At 29.8% G+C, this 22,671-nt stretch overlaps 4 protein-coding genes and 1 long non-coding RNA gene across 6 annotated transcripts in view; 4 read left to right on the top strand and 1 right to left on the bottom strand.

The window, feature by feature from the left end:
• The window catches only part of LOC135952095 (uncharacterized), an 84,416-nt gene that overhangs the window by 61,506 nt on the left and 239 nt on the right, over window positions 1-22,671 (top strand). Inside the window, exon 2 of the long non-coding RNA XR_010576013.1 lies at window positions 22,488-22,611. This is a non-coding gene — a long non-coding RNA (uncharacterized LOC135952095). The remainder of the gene's footprint in view (window positions 1-22,487; window positions 22,612-22,671) is intronic.
• LOC135951680 (uncharacterized) lies at window positions 1,551-4,623 on the top strand. 2 transcript variants are annotated; one of them, XM_065501365.1, is made up of 4 exons: window positions 1,551-1,764; window positions 1,916-2,112; window positions 3,665-4,233; window positions 4,298-4,623. In XM_065501365.1, exons 2-4 carry the CDS (start codon window positions 1,941-1,943, stop codon window positions 4,562-4,564), a joined length of 1,008 nt encoding a protein of 335 aa, XP_065357437.1. In that variant the 5' UTR covers window positions 1,551-1,764; window positions 1,916-1,940; the 3' UTR covers window positions 4,565-4,623. The 2 variants fall into 2 exon arrangements, with proteins under 2 accessions (XP_065357437.1, XP_065357435.1); XM_065501363.1 differs by lacking the exon at window positions 1,551-1,764 and adding an exon at window positions 1,787-1,806.
• On the top strand, window positions 10,798-14,641 carry LOC135951538 (uncharacterized). The gene is made up of 3 exons (XM_065501203.1): window positions 10,798-10,978; window positions 13,617-13,796; window positions 13,874-14,641. The coding sequence occupies exons 1-3, from the start codon at window positions 10,822-10,824 to the stop codon at window positions 14,527-14,529; spliced, it is 993 nt and encodes a 330-aa protein (XP_065357275.1). The 5' UTR covers window positions 10,798-10,821; the 3' UTR covers window positions 14,530-14,641.
• Window positions 15,898-16,986, bottom strand: LOC135950300 (protein TIPIN homolog). The gene has a single exon (XM_065499846.1). The coding sequence runs from the start codon at window positions 16,941-16,943 to the stop codon at window positions 16,014-16,016; it is 930 nt and encodes a 309-aa protein (XP_065355918.1). The 5' UTR covers window positions 16,944-16,986; the 3' UTR covers window positions 15,898-16,013.
• Window positions 17,885-21,124, top strand: msl-1 (male-specific lethal 1). Its single transcript, XM_065501141.1, has 2 exons — window positions 17,885-19,504; window positions 19,577-21,124. The coding sequence occupies exons 1-2, from the start codon at window positions 18,287-18,289 to the stop codon at window positions 20,639-20,641; spliced, it is 2,283 nt and encodes a 760-aa protein (XP_065357213.1). The 5' UTR covers window positions 17,885-18,286; the 3' UTR covers window positions 20,642-21,124.

Here is a 22,671-nt window from a genome sequence, read left to right as displayed (position 1 = left end):
TGTTTTAGCTTCATCAGATTCTATTTGATTCAAATCTCCGACATTTATAGTTCTGTAAAAAAATCATATTTTTGATAAATTCCGACCGAAATCGGTTTTTTCATTTGGGCTATTAATTAACCGTCTCGAATAAGTAATAAGTTCTTTAAAAAAGTTTAGGGTTTGGACAAATTTTTTGTCTATAATTAGTTTTTACTTGTTAAAAGCTAACTTTTTACTTGCTGGTTAAACACGCTGATAAGTTAAAACTGAAACAAATTTTGGCGGACTTTAATCAATAAAGCTAATGAATTACGAATTGTCAATTTTGACAGCATTGCCATATATTTTAGTCAAATCAGATATACAATAGGGTAACATAGAGATGAGACGTAATTGTCAAAAACCTAACTCTTGCAACAACAAAATTCATGTTAATCTATGGGCACTGCTACACGTTCAATATATATTGTAATATTTAGATCGTGATCCATTACAATGGATTTATTCTGCGATTTGGATCGCGATCTATCAATACTGCATGCTACACGTTCAATAAATATCGCGGTCAATATATATTGAACGTGTAGCAGTGCCCATATAGAACGTGTATATTGTGATATTTGGATCGTGATCTAGATTTCAGAATATTAGGCTATTCTACGATCCATCATCATCATATCGCATGCTATCGCGATACTGGATCGCAGTCAATACACATATATTGAACGTGTAGCAGTGCCGTATGCATTTTGTTGTTGTATCAGACATATTTTTTTTTACTCTATGAGATATACAACAATCCTCAAAATGTTTCATATACAAATACGGCAATTTATGTTATACAATTATTTATTTTATGATTATCATTATTAAGCTCAACAAATATTTTTAATTCATTGAAAACAATATCAGAAATTAATTTGATGAAAACTTACGGTTATATTATCTATAGAATTAAGCACCAGATGAATTTTGTATCCTTGACGCCTTATACATACTCCCAGTGACGTAAGTATCAGTAATATATTTTATTATCCTTAACGGTGTTTAAATATATTTTTAAAGGTAAATATATTTAAAAGATGGAATAAAATGATTTGTAAGTTGTAATAAAACATACTTTTTCATATATTTGTTTCCTTATACTACAGTGGACACTAGTTTCATAACAAATTTATTAAAGGTTTGTAAATTTTGGTTTAAAAACCATCGATAAATTTAAAAACTGTTTATGAATTACATATAACAATATAACACATATTGTGTAGTTTAAGTTTTGAATTTGTTCAATATTATTTATAGTTTGCGTGGTTGCATGACTATACAAAATTATTCGGGGATATTTAATTTTATTCCCAAACTAAAATTGTATTTAGTTAGGAAAGCCCATAACTTAGTTTGGCTCAATATAAACGGAGCCCTCCTAATATACACAGCTGTTCAACTTGCCGGTTTCTTTTTGTTGTTTTCCCCTTTTTAAGCTCTTGCTTTCTACATCCCTCTTTTTTTCTTTTAAATGTTCTTTACCTTGACATTTGTTTTTGTTTTCAAAGTGCTGGAAATTAATAGAACAGTAATAATTCCTTTGGAGAACTTTATGCTTACAAAGCAACTTTTTTTTTGCAAAAACTACATTTATTTTTATGAAAATAAAATACAAATAACAATAAAATTAATAATACAGTATTAGATTATAGAAAAAAGATTAATTAAACTGTTTGTTGTCAGTGGAGCGATAGAACTACAAGACCGCAGCTACAATAACAAAAATAATACGTACATGTACGCATTATTCATTTGCAAAACAAAAGAATTTATCAATAAGTAAAAGAAATTTATTTTAAACAATTTTATTTATATGTACTTATTTATTTATCCGTTGCATTACATTTAATCTCATTTTAATGAATTAACATGTTCGTACATTTCAAAGGAACTTCAAATAAAAATAAATAAACATGGCTCTGTCTGAATCCCGTGAACAACGTGTCTTAGTTAAATGTGGTGGTTTTTCTACCCAATTGGCCAATCATGTTGGTGAAAGAATCGATGGCGACCCATTGTGGGGTTCACGTTTCGATTTGGTTAATCCCACTGCCGTAGTGCAAACTCATTTAGATTTTTTGGAAAGTAAGTAAAGAATTACAATTGATTTTCTGCAATTATATCTATTTAAAATTAAAGATTTCCAAATATGTGTGTAGTTTTGTAGGTTTATTTAATATTTAAAGAGTAACAACAGCATAAGTTTTATTTTAATATTGTTCCATAATAAACTGTAGGTATAACGCTTTAGTTTTTAAATTATGTTGTAGTTCACCTCCACGTATTCTGAATTTTACTTGAATGAAAAGATTAAGGCCCTAATTTTGTAAATCAAGTCACCAAAGTGATATTTATATTGAAAGCAAAAACAAAATTTTAAAAATTTGTTTTTGTTTTATATACAAAATTTTCAAATTATGAAAGGCAAATCAACGCTTGAATTTTGGTTCGTTTGTTCTGTTAAGATTTTGTATATAAAACAAAAACAAATTTTTAAAATTTTTTAAATTTTGTTTTTGTTTTCCATATAAATATCACTTTGTGAAGTGATTTACAAAATTAGGGCCTAAAAAATAATATTTATTAAAAATGTAAACTTATATTTACGTTATTATGGCAACATTGTAAATAAGATTAGGGGCATTGATTATTTGGCGTTATCATTTCAATAATTTTGAAAATAGTTTGTACAACGCATAGGCTTTAGTCTGATTTTCTTTTTCTGTCAGAGATCCAAGGTTCAAAAGAATTAATTCTTAATTTACAAATACCTCCAAAAATAAGTTTTATACCTATAAAATTTTTTGGCGAATCGATCCATAGCTCCCATATAACGCCCACTTCCGAAAATTACTTTAACGAGCATAAAAATTAAATATGTTAGTATGTATTAATATATACTTTAACCAAAATTATGAAATTTTAAAAGAAATATTTGTTGATCATATGCTCAGTATAGGGTATTATATATATTTGGGGTTGACCGAGTATACTTTCTTGTTTTAAATTAAATTCGTTTTTTGTTGCAGTTAATCGGCCCACAAATATCTGTGATATAAGCAAAAGAACCACGACTATCTCGATTTTTTATCTATATATTGTTTACTAAGATATTAACATAGATAATATGGATATCTATAGATTATAATGATAGACATTTCAAAGACCTTTCCAACGACGTATGAACGCTATTTAAATTAAGACCGACATTGGGTCAAAAATGGAAACATTTTGTTAAACCCGAATTTTTTCAAATTTATTTTTCACAAATTTGTTTACGAAAACTTTTTTTAAACAAAAACTCTGTGTTTCAACCAAAAATTTTATTTTTAAAAACAATTTTTTCCACCAAAAAAAATGTTTCAACATAAATTGTTTTCAATTTTAATATTAAAGTATACTTTGATGAAGGGTATATAAGATTCGGCACACAAATTAATATTAGATTTCTTGGTGAAATTATAATTTGTTGAATAAAAAAATGTATTGATAATCGAGTACATGAATATGGCAGATATGTTCAATTTATATTTAGGTCCTTATTAGTAATTATAAAGGAAATTATTACGTAGTCTAAAAAACTGATTAAAGGTTTCCTAATCAAAACACTTTATTAAACATTTATCCATTTATATAGATGGAGCACAAATTATATTGTCAAACACTTATCAATCAAGCGTTGAAGGCTTTATGAAGCATTTGAAACTAACTAAGGAAGATTCTGTACAGTTAATGCGCAAAAGTGTACAACTTGCTAAAGAAGCTAGAGATAAATATGTTGATATGGTCGAAAAATCAAATGGCTCACTGGAAGCTGGTCTACCTTTAATATTAGGATCTGTAGGTCCCTATGGAGCTATGTTGCACGATGGTTCGGAATACAATGGTTCGTACACTGATAAAGTTTCCAAAGAGGAAATACAGAATTGGCATCGTACTCGCATTAATGCTTTATTGGCCGAAGACGTGGACGGTTTAGCCGTAGAAACTATACCCTGTCCAAAGGAGGCTGAAGCTGTTACTGAAATGATTTTGAAGGATTATCCTAAAGTCAAATTTTGGGTATCATTCCAATGTAAAGATGAATTGCATTTAGCTCATGGTGAGAATTTTGCCAATGCTGCCAAATCTATATGGGACATGGTAAAACAGGCAAATGCTAGAGATAGAATCTTTGGCATAGGCGTAAATTGTGTTAACCCAAAGGTAAATTTAATATCTATATTCAAAGTTTCAGTTGTTTACTCTAAACACAATTTTCTATTTTAAGTTTGTGGGTGCTCTTTTTAAATCACTGCACGTTTTATTAGATGATAAGGATTTGCCGCCCTTGGTGGTATATAGTAATCGTGGCGAAACTTTTGACTTAGAAAAGGATGAATGGGTTGACCAAGACAAGTGTGTGCCATTGGAGACATACGTACCAGATTGGATACGTTTAGGTGCCACAGTAATTGGTGGTTGTTGTCGCGTTTATCCGGCTGATATACTTAATATACGCAAGTGCATCGATAGCTTGGGTAATAATAATATTTAATTGTAACTGCTATTAAATTTGAAATAAAATATACTTACAAAAATATTTAAACTGAAGAATTTGTTCATATTTTGTTTACTTTACTTTGCATTTAATAATTTAAGGTAATTGAACTGACCTACTTTTTGCTGAATTTTGTACATTTCAATTTCATACATGTGTATCAAGATTAGACTCAATCGATCATTAAGGTTTTATTATTATTAGCTACTAAGCAATGTCAACAAACCTTTATACAAATATATTCTTCATTTATTTTCAATATACTTACTATATAAACAAAATCTGTCTGATGTTGTCTAGGGTTATCTTTAATTATTATAAACGCAAGTCCATGTTTTTACCATTATTTTTTTTTTAATTTGGAATATTTCAATGTCAAAAAGTTATGTTATATTTCTGACATATGTATTCATGTATAACATACATGTATAGATTTTTAAAGTACATTTATTAATTTGTATGTACATATGTATCTGAAATAAAGAAAACCCAACAACAAATTCATTATCTTAAACTATGGTAAATAACACTATGTCTGAAATAGAATCAAACATCATTCTATATAAACAAGATTTATGATTATATATGTATTAATAAATAAATATACATACATATGTATGTATGTATGATTATGATTATAATAAAAAAGTAAACAAAAAAAGTGGAGCTTGAAAACAATATAAAAGTGTAATCACTTTTGTTTAGTAGACTACGTATACAAATCTATTAACCCATTTAAGTTAGTAACTCCTTGGCAAAACGCATGCCAACATTGACAAAAACTCAAAAATTTCACTAAAGTATTCTTACAAAGGCCGATTGTCTATTCAGGGCGATTACTGCGTAACTCAATCCGAAAATGAAAATGTTCGAAATTCTGTGCTAAATACATTGTAATTCGAAACGATTTCCTTTCGAATCGAATTAGGGAGTAACCCCCAGATGTATATAAAACAAATGTGATCGAAATTAATTAAATTTATCAAAAGGGAAACAAATTGTAGAAACAGAATCAGAAAATTACAATACTTTGACTTGTGTGGCATATTCTGGTTATGCCGAACCAGAAATCATGCATTATTTGTAACAATTTAGAGTGTTGATCTGAATGTTCTTTAAATTTTGGCCCACAAATGGCTGAGATATAAACAAAAAACCACGACTACCTCGATTTTGGGTCTATATCTGGATTACTAAGTCATTAATATACACAATATAGATATTTGATGATAGACATTTCAATGACCTTTCCAACGACATATATATCGTCACAGTAGTTCGGACCGACAATCGGTCAAAATCAAATTTTGTTCACCAAACATTTTTCCCACCAAAAAGTTTTTTTCACAACAAATTTTTTTTCACTCAAATTTTTTATAGTTTTCTTTTGTTCCTAACTGAAAACAATTGACGCTAGTTACTGCTAGGCTTACGTTACCCCTATGCTTTCGTTGACGAGGTAACTGCAATTACCGTCAACAAAACTTTACCGCACAGTTACCTCTAAAATGCCTTTACAAATATTCTATAAATAATTATAAATTACTTGGATCACCCGGTGGTCGAACACTTTTAAAACGCCTTTTACCACTTTTATGGAAAGAATTTTGAAACAATTTTTTATATTGTATATATCTAGAGAAAATAATCTTTTAAACCATATATGTTACATCAATATTGGTGGACAAAAACATACTTAATACGTGTGGCCTATTTATATACATATAAGATGAAAATACCAAGGTGAAGATACCTTTACACCTAAAATACTCTATAAGCTCAACTACAGTTACCGTAAGCTATGGTTATCGAAATAACTGCAATTATCGTTGCCTATTGTTGTTCTTCGCAATTGACTTAATTGGAATCTGCAGAAGTTAAAATGTTTTATAAATTTTATTCATTATTTCAGACTGACAGAAATTGCCCTTCCCTAAACAGCAACAAACGTTCCCCAAAATACTGTTTTTAAAATAAGCCGAAATAACATTACCGCTAAATCAACTTTACGGAAATAATTCAAATTAGCGTGACCGTTACCTTTTTACAGTTTCTAATCGGTAGACAACCTTGGTTTAACTTGCAAGAAAATAGTTAGTAAGTAGCAAAAATATTTATTACTTAGCTTCATTTTCTCGACGTCTGGTTATATCTTAATTTAAAGATATATTGTCTGTTAAAATAATTTTTGTATGAAAACTGTCAGTATAACTTTATGTGTTAAAATATAACTAAATATTGTGAAAATGGGGGTTAATGGGTTAAAAATACGCTGTTTAACTGGGAGTTTTTGCTCGATTAAGCTCTCATTTACTCTCTTTTAATTCTCTGTTATCACTGTGTTAATGGAAAACGTTTGCATTTTAAGAACACCTTATCACTTAACAGCTGTATTATTATAGTCTGTCTATGGGTGTAATTTAATAAACAAAAAAATATATATAAATTGATATAGATTTATGTTGTCCCGCGAACTACATATAAAAGCTGTCGCATATTTAAGTTAATCAATCAATTGTAACAGAGACTTTAATTAGACTTAGTGAAACGTTTGGTAGCAAAGCAGTGTTTGTTTTAGTTAAAAAATCTTTATTAACAAATAAATTTAAAAAGAATACTATTTATTAATTTGAATCTTAAGTAATTTAAACTTTTAAAAGGTATGTTACACATAAAGAAAAATAATATTGTGTTTGAAATAAAAAAAATAAAACTATTCTGAAAGATCTTATAATAATCTCCAAATTTTTTAAGAAAAAAAAAACTGTTTAGAAAAAAAATATTATTTTATTAATTTCAAAAATAACTATAAATAATTTAAATATAATGCTTTAAACACATTAGATAAACACAAGACGATTATTTTGATGGCATCATAGCTTCATGACCAACGTTTCGAATTCGACAACAATGAACAGATCTATCGAAACATCAATGTCAGCTGTCGTTTTCATTACAATTAAGTAACTGACTTCAGGTCAACGGTATCTATAATCGTGTAGATGTGTGGCATGCTCTAGTCCATATGGAATTTTGTATGGAAATTTTGTTTAAAAACCTTTTATAAATTTAAAAACATTATGAAAAATGCCTATAGACTACAGCTGGCTACACAGCTGCACGACTAGCAATATAATGCATAATACAATCATTTTGAAAAACTAAACATTTGATTAGTCCATTTGGCGGTATTTTTAAATTAATTCATTAATTCCAAAAAGGACTCGAAATAATTTAACATTAATTTTGAAAAACTAAACATTTGCTTTGTCCGTTTGGTGGTTTTCTTTATAAAATCTGCGACAAACAAAAACGTTATTAAGATTATTATCAATATCATCACAAGCAGGCAGAATTTCGTAAACTAATGTTCATGAACCTGATGTCAAGGCTCCCATTAGAAAGAATGAATAACTTAGTATAGCAACAACAGAGTTTTTTCAAAACAAAAACATTACAACAAAGAGTTCTCTCTCTACAAACACATACCGTTATACATACGTATAACGTGTGAAATCAAAACAAATAATTTTTTTATAGGGATCTTATCAGTTTAACAAACTGCACTCATAAAAAATACCTATTAATAAAACTATTTACTAGTTTGTACACTTGTCTATACAATCATGAATATTTAATACACTGTCGACTAAAACAAAGGGGAAAAGAATATATCAGCATTATACTTTGACATCAGCAAATAAAATTTTAAATAAATTGAAAGAATAATTCCTTAATTATGGAAGATCACAAATACTCTCCCTGTTCCAGTAATAAATAGTTCAATTTACACGTTTTTATGAGAAATGTTCAATATTTAAAAAAAAAACAAAAAAAATAATTCCTGTAAATTCTGGCAAAAACCACACGCACAAATTAGAAGTACAAAGTGTAAATTTTATACTTATTAACAACAGAAACTGTTTAAAGTGTATCTGATATATTTAATCCAATCTAATTTTAAAATGAGACATGATTCACATAATTCGATCAACTTTGTCATCAGTTGAACTGCTGCTTTTACTATTTATTAGGGTATTCAATCGATTAACCGTTAATCGGTTAACCGATTAATTTTGGACGGTTAACTGTTCGAGTAATTTGAAATTGCCGATTTTCAAATAACAAATAAACCGATTAATTTGTATCGATTAACCGAAATTCCTTTTTTTGCACTTTAACCATTTTTTTGTATTTATTTTTTTATTTCAACTCAAATTAAATTTAGATATTTTTAGGAACATCCAATAAACATTGATTAGTGAGTATGTATAACAACTGACATATTTAATTTACATGTATTTGAAACTTTGTTTGGATTTACATGTATAGACGAAACTTTTTTTGAAATGAGTCTTTTATCATAACTAAACAAAATTATGAAAAATCTAAAACAATGCAAAAAGGAATATTCTTTATCATGCTTTTGATTTCTCTAACATATACAATCAGCGAGAGTTTTTTCCAAGAAAAGTTTTATTAAATCTAAAGAAAAAATCTTTTAAATTATATTATTTTAATAAAACATTATTTCAGAAGATCTCACTAAAGCCCCAAAAACCTCACATATTGCTCATTTGCTGCAACAACGTCATAATTCAAAAAAAGTCGTTTCGAGAAAAACTACATATTTCTTAAATAAATGTTCAACAAATCATGCGATTTCAGAAATATAAATAGTAGATGTTAATATCTTTCTAATCTGTATTTAACCCAAACTTATAAAATATACGAGAAAACATGAATTTTAATTTTGATGTTTACAACAAAAAACACTCACAAAAAATAATTGACTTTTTTGAAAACTGATAAAACTTTAAGAAAGATTGTAGAACAGCTCATATTTTGTATTATTCAGTTAAAAAAAAAACGGATTTTGAGTTATGACGTTGTTGCAGCAAATAGACGATATGTTTACAAAAATGATCTCAAATACCTTATTTGCTGTTTTTTATGTTTTTGTACACAAAATTCGTTGTTGTATTTTCAATTTAAAATGAAAATAAAAATTATTCGGTTAATCGAATAATTTTAAATTAACCGATTATTAACCGAATAAATCTAAACCTCGATTAATTATTTGATCGATTAACCGATTAAATCAGAAACCCGATTAATTGAATACCCTACTATTCGTCAAGTACATATTTAGTAACTACCTATATGGAAACAAAAATTTTTGGCAAGGCATCGGATCTTACCAGTTTCAGATTTGTTAAAACTTGGTACACAGGTTTTTTATGGTCATACAAAATATGAAGCCGCTCAAACATATAAAATTAGCTTTGGTTTGTCTGTTATCATGATTCAAATTTTATATAAGAATAACTTTTTAACCGCTTATCGGATTTTAACAATCTCATTGCAATGCTTCGTTATATACCCCAGTTTTCCCAGAAGTTTCTAATTATGTTTCAGAAATTTCCAATTGAATTTCAGAAATTTTTAATTACATATATTCAGAAAATTCCAATTAAATTTCTAATTATGGCCGACTTCATAAAGGCAGTAATGCAAAGCAATTACAAGGCAAAGCAATACTTTGTGACATTCATGAACACAAAAATGTTTTGTAAAGAATCATAAATAAAAACTGTTCACAAATTTGACAGATGCTGCGCATGGACAAGCATTGCCATACAATAATGAACTTGCGACATTGCCAAATCAAAATCTATTGCGTTTATGAACACTATGCATGGCAGTGTTTCTTTGCAAAATGCGTTTATGAAGTCGGCCTATATTTCAGAAATTCCCAATTGAGTTTCAATTGAAACTTTAAGAAGTTTCTAATTGTATTTCAGAATTTTTCAATTGTTTTTCAGAAATTTCTATTTGTATTGTTATTAGAAATTTCTGAAATACAATTAGAAAATTCTGAAATACAATTGTACAATTAGAAAATTCTTAAATACATTTGGAAAATTCTGAATAACAATTGAACATTTCTAAAATACAAATGGAAGTTTCTGCAATACAATTAGAAATTTCTGAAATATAATTGGAATATTCTGAAATTCAATTAGAAAATTCTGAAATATATTGAAAATTTCTGAAATTCAATTATAATTTTCTGAAATATAATTAGAAATTTATGAAATACAATTAGAAATTCTGAAATCGATTGAAAAACTGAAACGAAATGTTTTTTTTTAGTAAAACAAGATCTTTCAGATTTTAGTTAATATGCAGACTATATAATTTTAATAAAAGTTAATGAAATTTTTAGAGCGACATTTTTCTACAAATATATCATGCGCCTAAAACAGATTCTTGTTAAAGATGGAGGATTCGGCACACAAATGACCGTGCATGTGGGAAATGCTGTTGATGGTGATCCCCTATGGAGTGCCAGATTCAATGCAACAAATCCAGCAGCTGTAGTGAATACCCACGTAGATTTCTTGCAAAGTTTGTACTATTTTTAAATGCAATACAATTAAAAAACGTTTTATATATATATGGGGGATTTCATGTCAAGTGAACCAACTTTTGAAATCGATGTCTTCCGATCGGGATGAAATTTGCACCAAGGTTAGCTCTATTGGATAGTAACTCAGACACAATTTTTCAACAACATCGGTCGAGAACTCTCTGAGTTATAGGGGGTAAAATTTTGACAATTTGGTCAAACAGGGGTTTTTTCTTATCCATGTAACTTATTACCTATTGTTCTTAGCAAAATGTGTTCCAAATAGTATAGATAGCTATTTCTTCGATCTTTCGAAAAAAAATATTTAAAAAAAAAAATAAAAAATTTTTAATATTTTTTTTCCGAAATCAAAAACTTTTTTGACTTTTTTTTAAAATACGCTATTTTTTTTTATTTTTTTTTTTTTTCTTAAAATAAAGTTTAGATATTTTCCTTGAACACCTACTTGGTCGCTTAGTGGGATGCGAGTGGGATATCTATCAAAATAAATATTTTGTAACTCAAAACATAAAATTTTTGACTTTTTTTGCAAAATCAAAAACTTTGTTGACTTTTTTTTTTCAAAATGGACCCTTTTTTAATCTTTTTTTTTAGGTCAAACAAAAGCTTAGATATTATCCTTGAAGACCCTTTTGGTCGCTTAGTGGGATGCGAGTGGGATATCTATCAAAATAAATATTTTTTAACTCAAGACTTACAATTTTTGACTTTTTTTTTTGCAAATACGATTTTTTTTCCAAATGGGCCCTTTTTTTAAAATTTTTTTTGTAGTCAAAAGAAAGCTTAGGTCCATTCCTTTAAGATATTTTTAGTCCCTTAGTGGGATGCGAGTAGGATATCTATCAAAATAAATATTTTGTAACGCAAGACATACAATTTTTTAATTTTTTTTTGCAAAATCAAAATTTTTTTCCAATATGGGCCCTTTTTTAATTTTTTTTTTTTGCTCAAAAGAAAGCCTAGGTCCATTCCTTTAAGATATTTTTAGTCCCTTAGTGGGATGCGAGTGGGATATCTATCAAAATAAATATTTTGTAACGCAAGACATACAATTTTTTAATTTTTTTTTGCAAAATCGAAATTTTTTTCCAATATGGGACTTTTTTTTAAAAATTTTTTTTGCTCAAAAGAAAGCTTAGGTCTTTTCCTTTAAGACCTATTTTGTCACTTAGGAAGATGTGAGTAGGATATCTATTAAAATAAAAATGTTGTAACTCAAGACATTCAATTATTGACTTTTTTTTTGCAAATTCGAATTTTTTTTCAAAATGGGCCCTTTTTTAAAATTTTTTTTTTAGTCAAAAGAAAGCTTAGGTCCATTCCTTTAAGATATTTTAGGTCCCTTAGTGGGATACGAGTGGGATATCTATCAAAATAAATATTTTGTAACTCAAGATATACAATTTTTGATTTTTTGGCAAAATCAAAAACTTTTTTGACTTTTTTTTAAAATGGGCCCTTTTTGTAATTTTTTTTTTTGCTATAAAGAAAGCTTAGGCCTATTCCTTTAAGATGGTTTTGATCGCTTAGTGGGATGCGAGTGGGATATATATCAAAATAAATGTTTTGTAACTCAAGACATACAATTTTTGTGTTAAAACATTTATTTTGATAGATATCCCACTCGCATCCCACTAAGGGACTAAAAATATCTTAAAGGAATGGACCTAGGCTTTCTTTTGAGCAAAAAAAAAAATTAAAAAAGGGCCCATATTGGAAAAAAATTTTGATTTTGCCAAAAAAAATTAAAAAATTGTATGTCTTGCGTTACAAAATATTTATTTTGATAGATATCCTACTCGCATCCCACTAAGGGACTAAAAATATCTTAAAGGAATGGACCTAAGCTTTCTTTTGACTACAAAAAAAATTTTAAAAAAAGGGCCCATTTGGAAAAAAAATCGTATTTGCAAAAAAAAAAGTCAAAAATTGTAAGTCTTGAGTTAAAAAATATTTATTTTGATAGATATCCCACTAAGCGACCAAAAGGGTCTTCAAGGATAATATCTAAGCTTTTGTTTGACCTAAAAAAAAAGATTAAAAAAGGGTCCATTTTGAAAAAAAAAAGTCAACAAAGTTTTTGATTTTGCAAAAAAAGTCAAAAATTTTATGTTTTGAGTTACAAAATATTTATTTTGATAGATATCCCACTCGCATCCCACTAAGCGACCAAGTAGGTGTTCAAGGAAAATATCTAAACTTTATTTTAAGAAAAAAAAAAAATAAAAAAAATAGCGTATTTTAAAAAAAAGTCAAAAAAGTTTTTGGTTTCGGAAAAAAAATATTAAAAATTTTTTATTTTTTTTTTTAAATATTTTTTTTCGAAAGATCGAAGAAATAGCTATCTATACTATTTGGAACACATTTTGCTAAGAACAATAGGTAATAAGTTACATGGATAAGAAAAAACCCCTGTTTGACCAAATTGTCAAAATTTTACCCCCTATAACTCAGAGAGTTCTCGACCGATGTTGTTGAAAAATTGTGTCTGAGTTACTATCCAATAGAGCTAACCTTGGTGCAAATTTCATCCCGATCGGAAGACATCGATTTCAAAAGTTGGTTCACTTGACATGAAATCCCCCATATATATGTATGTATGTTAATACTATGTAGATGGTGCCGATTTAATTTTAACAAATACCTATCAGACAAGTGTTGAGGGTTATATGGAATATTTGGAATTAGATGCTGATCAAAGTGTTGAACTAATTAAAAACACAGTGCGATTAGCTCATATAGCCAAAGAGAAATACTTGACAGAATGTTATCAGGCACAATTAAACGTTAATGAGGGTAGGTATTAATTAATTTAGTTTTTTCTATGAATGGATACTAATAAATGTTAATAATATTTCCTGTGCAACTTGTAGGATTTCCCATGATTATTGCTTCGATAGGACCATATGGTGCCCATTTACACGACGGTTCTGAGTATTCAGGCGATTACGCTGATTATGTGCCAGCCAAAGAGATTACTGATTGGCATAGAGTACGAATTGATGCATGTCTAGAAGCCGGTGTGGATGCTTTAGCTATTGAGACGATACCTTGTCAAATGGAGGCAGAAGTTTTAGTTGAGATGTTATGCGAAGATTATCCAGATGTTAAATTTTGGATTGCCTTCCAATGCAAAGACGAAAAGACGTTGGCACATGGTGAACAGTTTGTCGAAGCAGCTAATACTATATGGGAACAACTCAAGGAACGCAATGCTCAAGAAAATTGTTTAGCAATCGGTGTTAACTGCGTAAATCCCCAATTTGTAACACCTCTTTTTAAGTCGTTAAATGGTGAGCGCACGGTAGAGGACAGAATACCATTGGTAGTTTATCCCAATAGCGGTGAGGTGTATGATGTTAACAAAGGTTGGATGGGTAAGGAGCATTGTGTGCCTTTGGCAAATTATGTTGCAGAATGGGCACAACTGGGAGCTAAAATTATTGGTGGCTGCTGTCGTACTTATGCACGCGATATAAGACATATTAGTGAAACAGTTCATAATCTTAATAAGTTAAAGTTGTCATAACAATATTAAATGTAATCTTATTATAAATAAGTAATAGTTTAAGTTTTCCAACAAGATTTTATTTAAAAAAATATATACATATAAAATTTGTTATTTATTGGAATAATAGAAATTTACTATGGTCGAGCAGGAGAGTTTACCTTATTTCGCCAGGTACAGCTCTTATTCATATTAAAATTATTATTTTCAATTGTTCATGTTCCAATGTCGCGTTCCAGTACCTAAATCATCTTTTGCTATCAGTACTTCGAGATTGTTCTAATAAAGTGGCTGAAAATTTTAGTTAAAATCAAAATTTATTGGATTGAACTAAAAAGAAGTTATTGCTTCAAATAAACACACTAAACATTTCATTAAGATTTTCAAAGTGGGTCTCGTTCGGGTATATTTGATACTAGCTGAACCCGGTACGCGTTGCTGGCCTTTAAAAAACATCTGTTTTATATTGCATCTCGATCTCGATTTTAATATACAGTGTCGGAAAAAGTCGGTAATCCAACCTAAATTTAAAAACTGTTTATAAATATGGCCTTAAGGATTTAATTTTTAAAATATTAAAAAATTGTGAATGGTAATGTAGCTCATAACTGTGATTCGGTAGATTTCTAAATGGAAATATCTGAAATTTCACTTATTTTGATGTCTAGGTTGTGGAATAATTCAAAGTCTATTAAACATATCCCGATTAGTTTACTTCCTAATGGAATAATTAAATTATGGTGATCAAAGTAGAAAACAGTAATATTTCTCGGATTAAATAAAAATTTTAAAAATAGTAGCAGTAATCATATTTAATGCTTCATTTTATCCTATTAAATTAATCAGGCATGTGATGAAAAACGATCGTTTTCAAAACTGAAATCAATTTCATAAACGATTTAGGTGTGATGAATTTCGATTGATTTGATATTCAATTTTTGTTTCATTCCGTATCATTATTATAACAAAAAAGAACAAAATAAGCAACTCTCCATTTGTTTACCTTAATTAAAGTGAAAATTTAATTCTGATAAATTACCTTTTAAACAAATTCGAATTTGAAACTAATATGACAAAACGATTCAAATAAACACATCACACCTTTTGTCGTTTTCAAATCGTTTTTCATCACATACCTGAATATTCGTAATTGCAAGTAACTTCAATAAGACAACCTGACTACTTTTTATCAGGATATGTTAGATAGCCTAGACAAAACAATGCAATATTTTTCAGAATCATGTGGTCATTTTAAGAATATATTAGTCTCACGTAATGAAAAAAGTTATAGGTGAAATTAAAATTTTTACAATTTCGTTTTCCAAATTTAGTCATAGGAAACGACTCCTATGTATTGTTCATTCAATGTATAATTATTCAAACGCCTCATTCATAATCAAATCAAACAGTACATGTGTATATTTTAATTACATTGTAAAATCACTTTTACTAAAAGCATTTTAAAAGTCTTAATTATCTAATACATAGTATTATTTTGAATATGTTTATGATTGAACTATTTCTGGCGCTTTTTGAGCCTCTAGTTGGGCCCGCTTTTTGGCTGCTAAACGTTCTTGCGCTAATCTTCTATTCTCGGCAATACGAGCCATTTGTTCAGCACTTAATTGCTGCTTGGCGGCAGGTGTTGTAGGTTGACTTGGTGGCAAAGGTGTAGCCAAATCACTAGTGTCATTTAAGTTACCTTGTCCTGTATAGGGTGTAGATATGACAGCGTTACCCTTAGAAAAGGAAGGTGTTGCAAAACTACTGCTCGAAACCGATATGTTTGTAGAGGTGCCCATTCCTCCACCAGAATACCTTGAAGTACTTGGTCCTGGTGTTCGTGGATCTATTTTCGATATGGCAATTTGTTCATCCAATAGTGCATCAAACTCATCATATGGTTCATCTGCAGCTGCAGGCGGTTGATCGTCATCATCACCCTCTCCATCGTTGATTTCTCCATAATTCTTCATACTTTCTAGCATTCCCAGGCGATAGCGCGACATATGAACTTGCAGTGGTTTCTTTTTACCTAATCGTTCTATATTTGCTAATACATCATCAAATTTGTATGTAGGATACATTCTATGACCCCAATGTTGCATTCGACGCATAACTTCATCAAGATCCTCTTTCTCGTTGCCCTTACCTTTATATTTAATATCTTTAAAATAATCCTCAATCGTGTGCAAACCACGCTGACCTCTTAGAACTTCTACGTTTAAGCGTGGTCTCGGATTAAGGACATTTCGTTTTTTAGGTTGAACCTTTGCAGATACAGCAGCTGCGCCTTCTTGAGTTTCCCCTTCCGCCTGCTCATTATCGCCAAATATCTGATCGTTGTCGTCAGCATCACCCGGTAATTGATCTTCATCATTGTGCAAATTACCATTTAGCAAATCGTCAACGCCATCATCTCCGAATATGGACATTTTTAAAAATTATAGGATTTTTGTGTAAATTATTAAAAAAAAAATAATTGTAAACAGAAAAAAAACTAAAAAGGCGGCACAAGTGTTGCCACATATTGCTTACAAATTTGGTAACATTTTTAACCCTTATCCAGTTCTTCAAAAATAAAACGCATATGACAACGGATCAATTTTATATTTTTTTTTTTAATTTTTGACAAATACTTAGCATTACTATTTTATTGTAGATTTTTTATACGTGATATTTCATTGCTTATTAGGTTCATACCAAATTCATGATTTTTTTATTTACGGTCGGTATTCAAATAATGTTTAAAACAATTCAAAAACTTTTAATTTTCATATGTATCGGGTATGTATTTATAAATAGAAATATATCACACGAAAATGTGAATGAAATAAAAAAAGTTTGCAGAAAACTATCAATCTATAAAAAAATAAACGTTTACACGATAGTATTAACGTTTGAGTAAATACTGTCATAAGTCAATTTACTACAAAACATTTAACTCGCAGTATTCAGATAATTCAATTTAGAATTCATTCAAATATTGTTACTCGAACAAATTTTAACTAATTCAAACATAAAGACTTATTTTATCAAATTTTATAATAATATTAATTAAAACATCTACTAAACAAAATTGGTACTTTTAAAAATGGCATCACTATTCAATATAATAAAAATACATAAATAGTAGTAAACATTGCATACTACTTTTAGCAACTAAATAAAGTGGTGGTGAATTAAATATAGTAGAAGTTAGTGATGTCGATTCTACACTAAGTACAACATTTACAAAAACCACACGCAATTTGTTTTTGTTTATGTTGACTGCAGCTGTCAAACTCTGCCTCTTTTCGTTCTGCTGTAGTATTCACAACAACAAACACTAGTGAATTTGACAGTTCGAGTCACCAACAAAATAAAGAAAAAATAATCAGTTGTGGTATCGGCACCACCTAATAATGAATACGCCTTGTGTTGTGCCAAATTTTCTTTGGAATAAATATTTTATTGCATTCGCAAATAAAATTAAAAATTGTTGGCTAATTGTTTGAAATAAAACATTTGCAATACAAGCAGCTAAAATAATAAAAAGTTTAACAATAATTACACGTGTGCATTAATAAAATAAATAAGTACAATTTTCCATTTGTGAAAAGCATAATGGTGAAAAAAGTGCGCATTTATAAGAAACAGCAAACAAAAGGTGAATAGAAAGAACATTTCATAAAATGAAAATACCAAAAGGGAATACAGAATAAATCTGAAGAATAACAACAAAAATTGCAAAAATTAATTGAATTTATCATAAAAAAATTACTGAAAACAAACAAAAATGGAAAATAAATGTAATAAAACACCAAATAACAGTAATAATAACAATACAACAAACAGCAAATACATGGATCATGTTTATTGTCACTCAAATCAAACGAAAAATTCGTACAACATTGTAACAACACCCGGCAGCGGCAGTGGAGGTGGTGCGGCTGCTTCTCCAAATGCTGATGTATTGGCATTGCTTAAGGAAAACAAGCAACTAAAAGCCATGTTGATATTGCATTTGGATTTAATACAGGAACAAAGTGACCAACTCATGGCTAAAGAGAAGCTCTTGATAGCACGCAATGAAGAAATAGAAACGGTACGAACGCGTAATTCTGTTCTCGAAAATCAAGTCAAGGAATTACAAAAACAGCTGCAGCAGCAAATAAAAAGATCTGGCGAAGTATCAACACTACCCCCACCTCCACTGGCTAAAATACAATGCAAAACAAATCCATCTATAGCGATGGCAACGTTGGGCTCAGTAACGGCGAATTGCGCCAAAATTTTAACAACTTCGAGCACGGGAAAGTCTGCTAATATAATTGGAGAGTGCAATGGCAAGTTGATAAGTAAAATAGTGCTGCAGAGAGTAAATATGGCAGCCGGTAGGGGAAAACATAACCAAAGTCCACAAAGTCAAACAAGTGATACGGAAAATGATGAGGAAGCTGATGAGGAAGGTGAGGATGAAGAACACGACGAAGGCGAAGAGGAAATAGATGGCGACGGTGTTGATGAGTGCTTAGAAGATGAAGAGGACTTAGATGAAAGTAATCAAGAAGAAATTCAAGAGGATGATACAGAGCAACTTGTTGAAGAAGGCGAGATCGAAGAAGTAGAACATTCTCAGGATTCAGTCGATGATAAGTCAAACACACAAGCAGTTGCCATTGATGATTTATATGATACCGGCAACACAACTGAAGACAGCAATGAAGTTCTGGCAGTGCAAAGCAAACGTTTAAGACTGCGTCAAGCAGCAAAACAGTCTCTGGCAATACCAAGGGGTGCAAAGCCAAGTGTATCCCCGGCTTCTACTACAACAAATGATGGACAAACTGCCTTTAAGGCAGTAACCTCATCATCTTCCTCATCGACGCTACAGTTAAGTAAACAGCCACCTACACCCAGTCGTGGTAAACAGATGACAATTATGCGTTGGCATGCACCAGATTATAATACTGACGAATCCGTTAGTTGTGATTCAACGGCCGAAGCTGAAAGGGTAAGACACAATTATAGCTTTATCATTATTGAATATCATGCTAATAATATACTGTATGTTACTAAATTCTAGCGATCCACTTCCACTACATCTTCACCTATGAAACCTTCGCCAAATGTTACTGAAAAGAAACGATTTCATGATAATTCGTCACAGCATACACATCATCGTCAAAAAATCCGAAGGTGCGCCTATATATCGACACCCCAGCTATACAGCACTAGAGAGTGGGAAGATGAAGCATTTAGTTGCGATTATGATAACGAATTTTTTAAAGCGGAAGCTAAACTCTTGCAAGCCGATAATCCGAAATTGGAAATACCCAAATGGACAGAACATGAGTTGACACCGTCATATTGCATTGAAGGAACAGAAGATCTTTCTGATGAAATATTTCTTAAAAGACACGCAAAATTAGAAGTAGATGAGAAGCGTCGTAAAAAATGGGATGTGCAACAAATACGGGAACAAAGGCGTATAGAGCGTCTTAAGAGACGGCACTGTAAAGATGAAATTCAACCCACACAAGATACGCCTAGTTTACAAACATTTTATCCCACAACAGAGAATCTGCAAACAATTTGTTTCGTCCACGACTTACCGGTGCAGGCATTTGGAGAAATGATACCAAGACTAACAGCCGCTGTTAACAGCGGTGTAAAGGGTGAACGCCGTAAGGGTTTCCAATTGCCTTGGTTGGACAAGGAGCATTTGCAATTTTTAAGCGACAATAATAAACCACTAACCGTATCCACAGTAAACTCTAGTGAAACAACAATATCAGCATCTCTACAAATACAGCAACAAATGTTGAACTCTTCTTTTACATTTCTTAAGAAACGCAGAAGACAACAAAGCTCATCATTTGGCACTCTACACCACAACCCTCGTCAACGAAATCACGCATCACGTTTTGTAAATACTAATAACCCTACAAATATAATAACTACATGCACAATTAGTGGTGGCACGACAGCCGCAACTACAACCCCTACACCAACATTTTTGAACATTGTAAAATCAAACATTGCAACTAGCAGTACTTTAACAACCTCTTCATCGATGTCGCTAACGACGACTACCACAACACATACGGTAGCTAGTGGCAGTAACAACTCAAATGTAAGCAGTACGTAAATATAATATTCGAAAGAAATCTCCGAATAATTTCTTTGAGTAGAAATGTAAATAAATTTGAATTTAAATAGCTTTTACTATACCTTAACTAGACATTTATATGTACATATATATAACTAAAACCTTTAATTTAGAAAAATATTCAAGCACGATTCTTAAAAAAAATACATTGTATGTATATTATAAATTTTTACAACATTTTGACCTAAGAAAATTGTGATAAATTTAATTAAACGTTTGGATGAAGTGTAAAATATTTATAATAATTATAATCAAAATGCATTTTCAATGTAATTTAAGTTTGTAAGTGTAATGTTAAATCAAATACCCAACAGAATTGCACGTTAAATAATTATATATTTTCAAAATCATTTAAACGTAACGTACTATTTGTACTAATTGTAGCAAAATTTAAAATAATTAGTATTTTAAATTAATCAAAATGTAATGTATATAAAATAAAACAAATCATTAGATTCAAGCTATATATAACTATTGTTTTAACTTGGGAAAATTAAATGTTTTTAACGGCCAAATTAAATAAATGTATGTATGTAATTCTCGTACCACTGTTCTCGAATAGAGCTGATTTTTTGTTTACTATTGTGAATGGGTTTTCACAATAGTGCTTAATTTGTTTAATATTGTGAATGTTTTTCTCTTACTGTTCAAGAATGTTGCCACAGTATTAAGTGAAAAAAATGTTTAAACATTTTTACGAAAATTTTGGTGTAATGATTAACTTTAAACAAGTCTTTAAAATGCATTTTTATAAAATCGTTAGTTAAAAATTTTTTCTAAAAACTTTTTGAAACAAAAAGCTGAACAATTTTGGCATAAACCAAGATCGTCGAAACAGCTTGCATTAAAATTTTTTTTTTGGTGTTGAAAGCTTTCATAATTATAAGTACAACAACTTTAAAATTTTTGACTGATCTCTCATTGTTTAGGAGCTATAGGAATTTACATCAGAAAATGATGATATATAGAAAAGGTCGCATGTCGACAATTGTAGTGTATGGGCTGGTGTGTCTGTCAAACGTCTGTTCATTGTTCATTGAACAAACAGAAAACAAAATAAACATAAAGAAACAAGGTGGCCAGATTGCCGGCGGCGCTGGTATGCTCGCGTTTGCCTGGCTGGGAACTCGCCGGAGGGGGTGGTCCTTGCCAGCAATCCGGATCGAAAACACACACTATCACAAAAATCATACCAGCAAAAGTATATTTAAGTTAAAGGGGCTCGAAGTAGTTTCTCTTGTCCTTTTTCTCTTTCCTTTATTTCCCTGCGTACCTATCTACCGAACAATTTCTTCTCCTGGCTGATGTTGTTGCCAGGAGATAACCCACCCACTCGGGATTGAATCCCGCCATGACATCCTATCGTAAGAATGTCCCAAACTTTCCCCGCAAACAATACCTTCCCTACTTACCGCCGCGTTTACTGAAATTTAGTAAATCATTTTAAAAAAAAAAACTTGAAAAATAGCAATTTCATTTAAACATTATAAAAGTTTCGGTTTATTAATAAAGAATGAATTTATACAAACAAAAAATGAATTATTAACAAAATTTACTTTAGAAATAAAAATGTACAAAAATTTTGTTTTTGTTTAAAAATTTCAAATTTTAGCTTTAAGATTCAGTTTTAAAAATTTAGCTTTAAGATTTTAGTTTTAAATTTTAAATTTAAGATTTTAGTTTTAAATTTTAAATTTAAGATTTTAGTTTTTAATTTTCTTTTCTTAGATTTTAGTTTTAAATTTTAATTTTTTTTTGCTTTTAGTTTAATTTAATAAAATTTCTTTTAATAATAATAATTTATAATGTATCTTTTTAAATCTAGCGTTACTGCTTTCCCGCTCTATTCCCTGGCGGCCAACTAATTTTGCGGAAGAATCTCCCGGGTGAGGATAGGGTAGATGGATATTTCCTGTCAGTGACGTGTCTAAATGTCTAAGTGGTTCGAGGTACTATTAATATTTAGAATTCTCTAATTCCTTTTATTTATTTATTTATATATATTTATT

The sequence above is a fragment of the Calliphora vicina genome, chromosome 2, assembly GCF_958450345.1.
Source record: "Calliphora vicina chromosome 2, idCalVici1.1, whole genome shotgun sequence".
In the NCBI taxonomy this organism is placed as follows: domain Eukaryota; kingdom Metazoa; phylum Arthropoda; class Insecta; order Diptera; family Calliphoridae; genus Calliphora; species Calliphora vicina.
Note: the sequence above shows the minus strand (reverse complement) of the source record. Positions and strands in the feature narration are given on the sequence as shown.

Coding starts and splice junctions, on each gene's coding strand:
- LOC135951680 (XM_065501365.1), top strand. CDS start 1,941: ATGGCTCTGTCTGAATCCCGTGAACAACGTGTCTTAGTTAAATGTGGT. Junction 2,113..3,664: donor TCATTTAGATTTTTTGGAAA/GTAAGTAAAGAA, acceptor CCATTTATATAG/ATGGAGCACAAATTATATTG. Junction 4,234..4,297: donor TAAATTGTGTTAACCCAAAG/GTAAATTTAATA, acceptor TTCTATTTTAAG/TTTGTGGGTGCTCTTTTTAA.
- msl-1 (XM_065501141.1), top strand. CDS start 18,287: ATGGAAAATAAATGTAATAAAACACCAAATAACAGTAATAATAACAAT. Junction 19,505..19,576: donor CAACGGCCGAAGCTGAAAGG/GTAAGACACAAT, acceptor ACTAAATTCTAG/CGATCCACTTCCACTACATC.
- LOC135951538 (XM_065501203.1), top strand. CDS start 10,822: ATGCGCCTAAAACAGATTCTTGTTAAAGATGGAGGATTCGGCACACAA. Junction 10,979..13,616: donor CCACGTAGATTTCTTGCAAA/GTTTGTACTATT, acceptor AATACTATGTAG/ATGGTGCCGATTTAATTTTA. Junction 13,797..13,873: donor ACAATTAAACGTTAATGAGG/GTAGGTATTAAT, acceptor TGCAACTTGTAG/GATTTCCCATGATTATTGCT.
- LOC135950300 (XM_065499846.1), bottom strand. CDS start 16,943: ATGTCCATATTCGGAGATGATGGCGTTGACGATTTGCTAAATGGTAAT.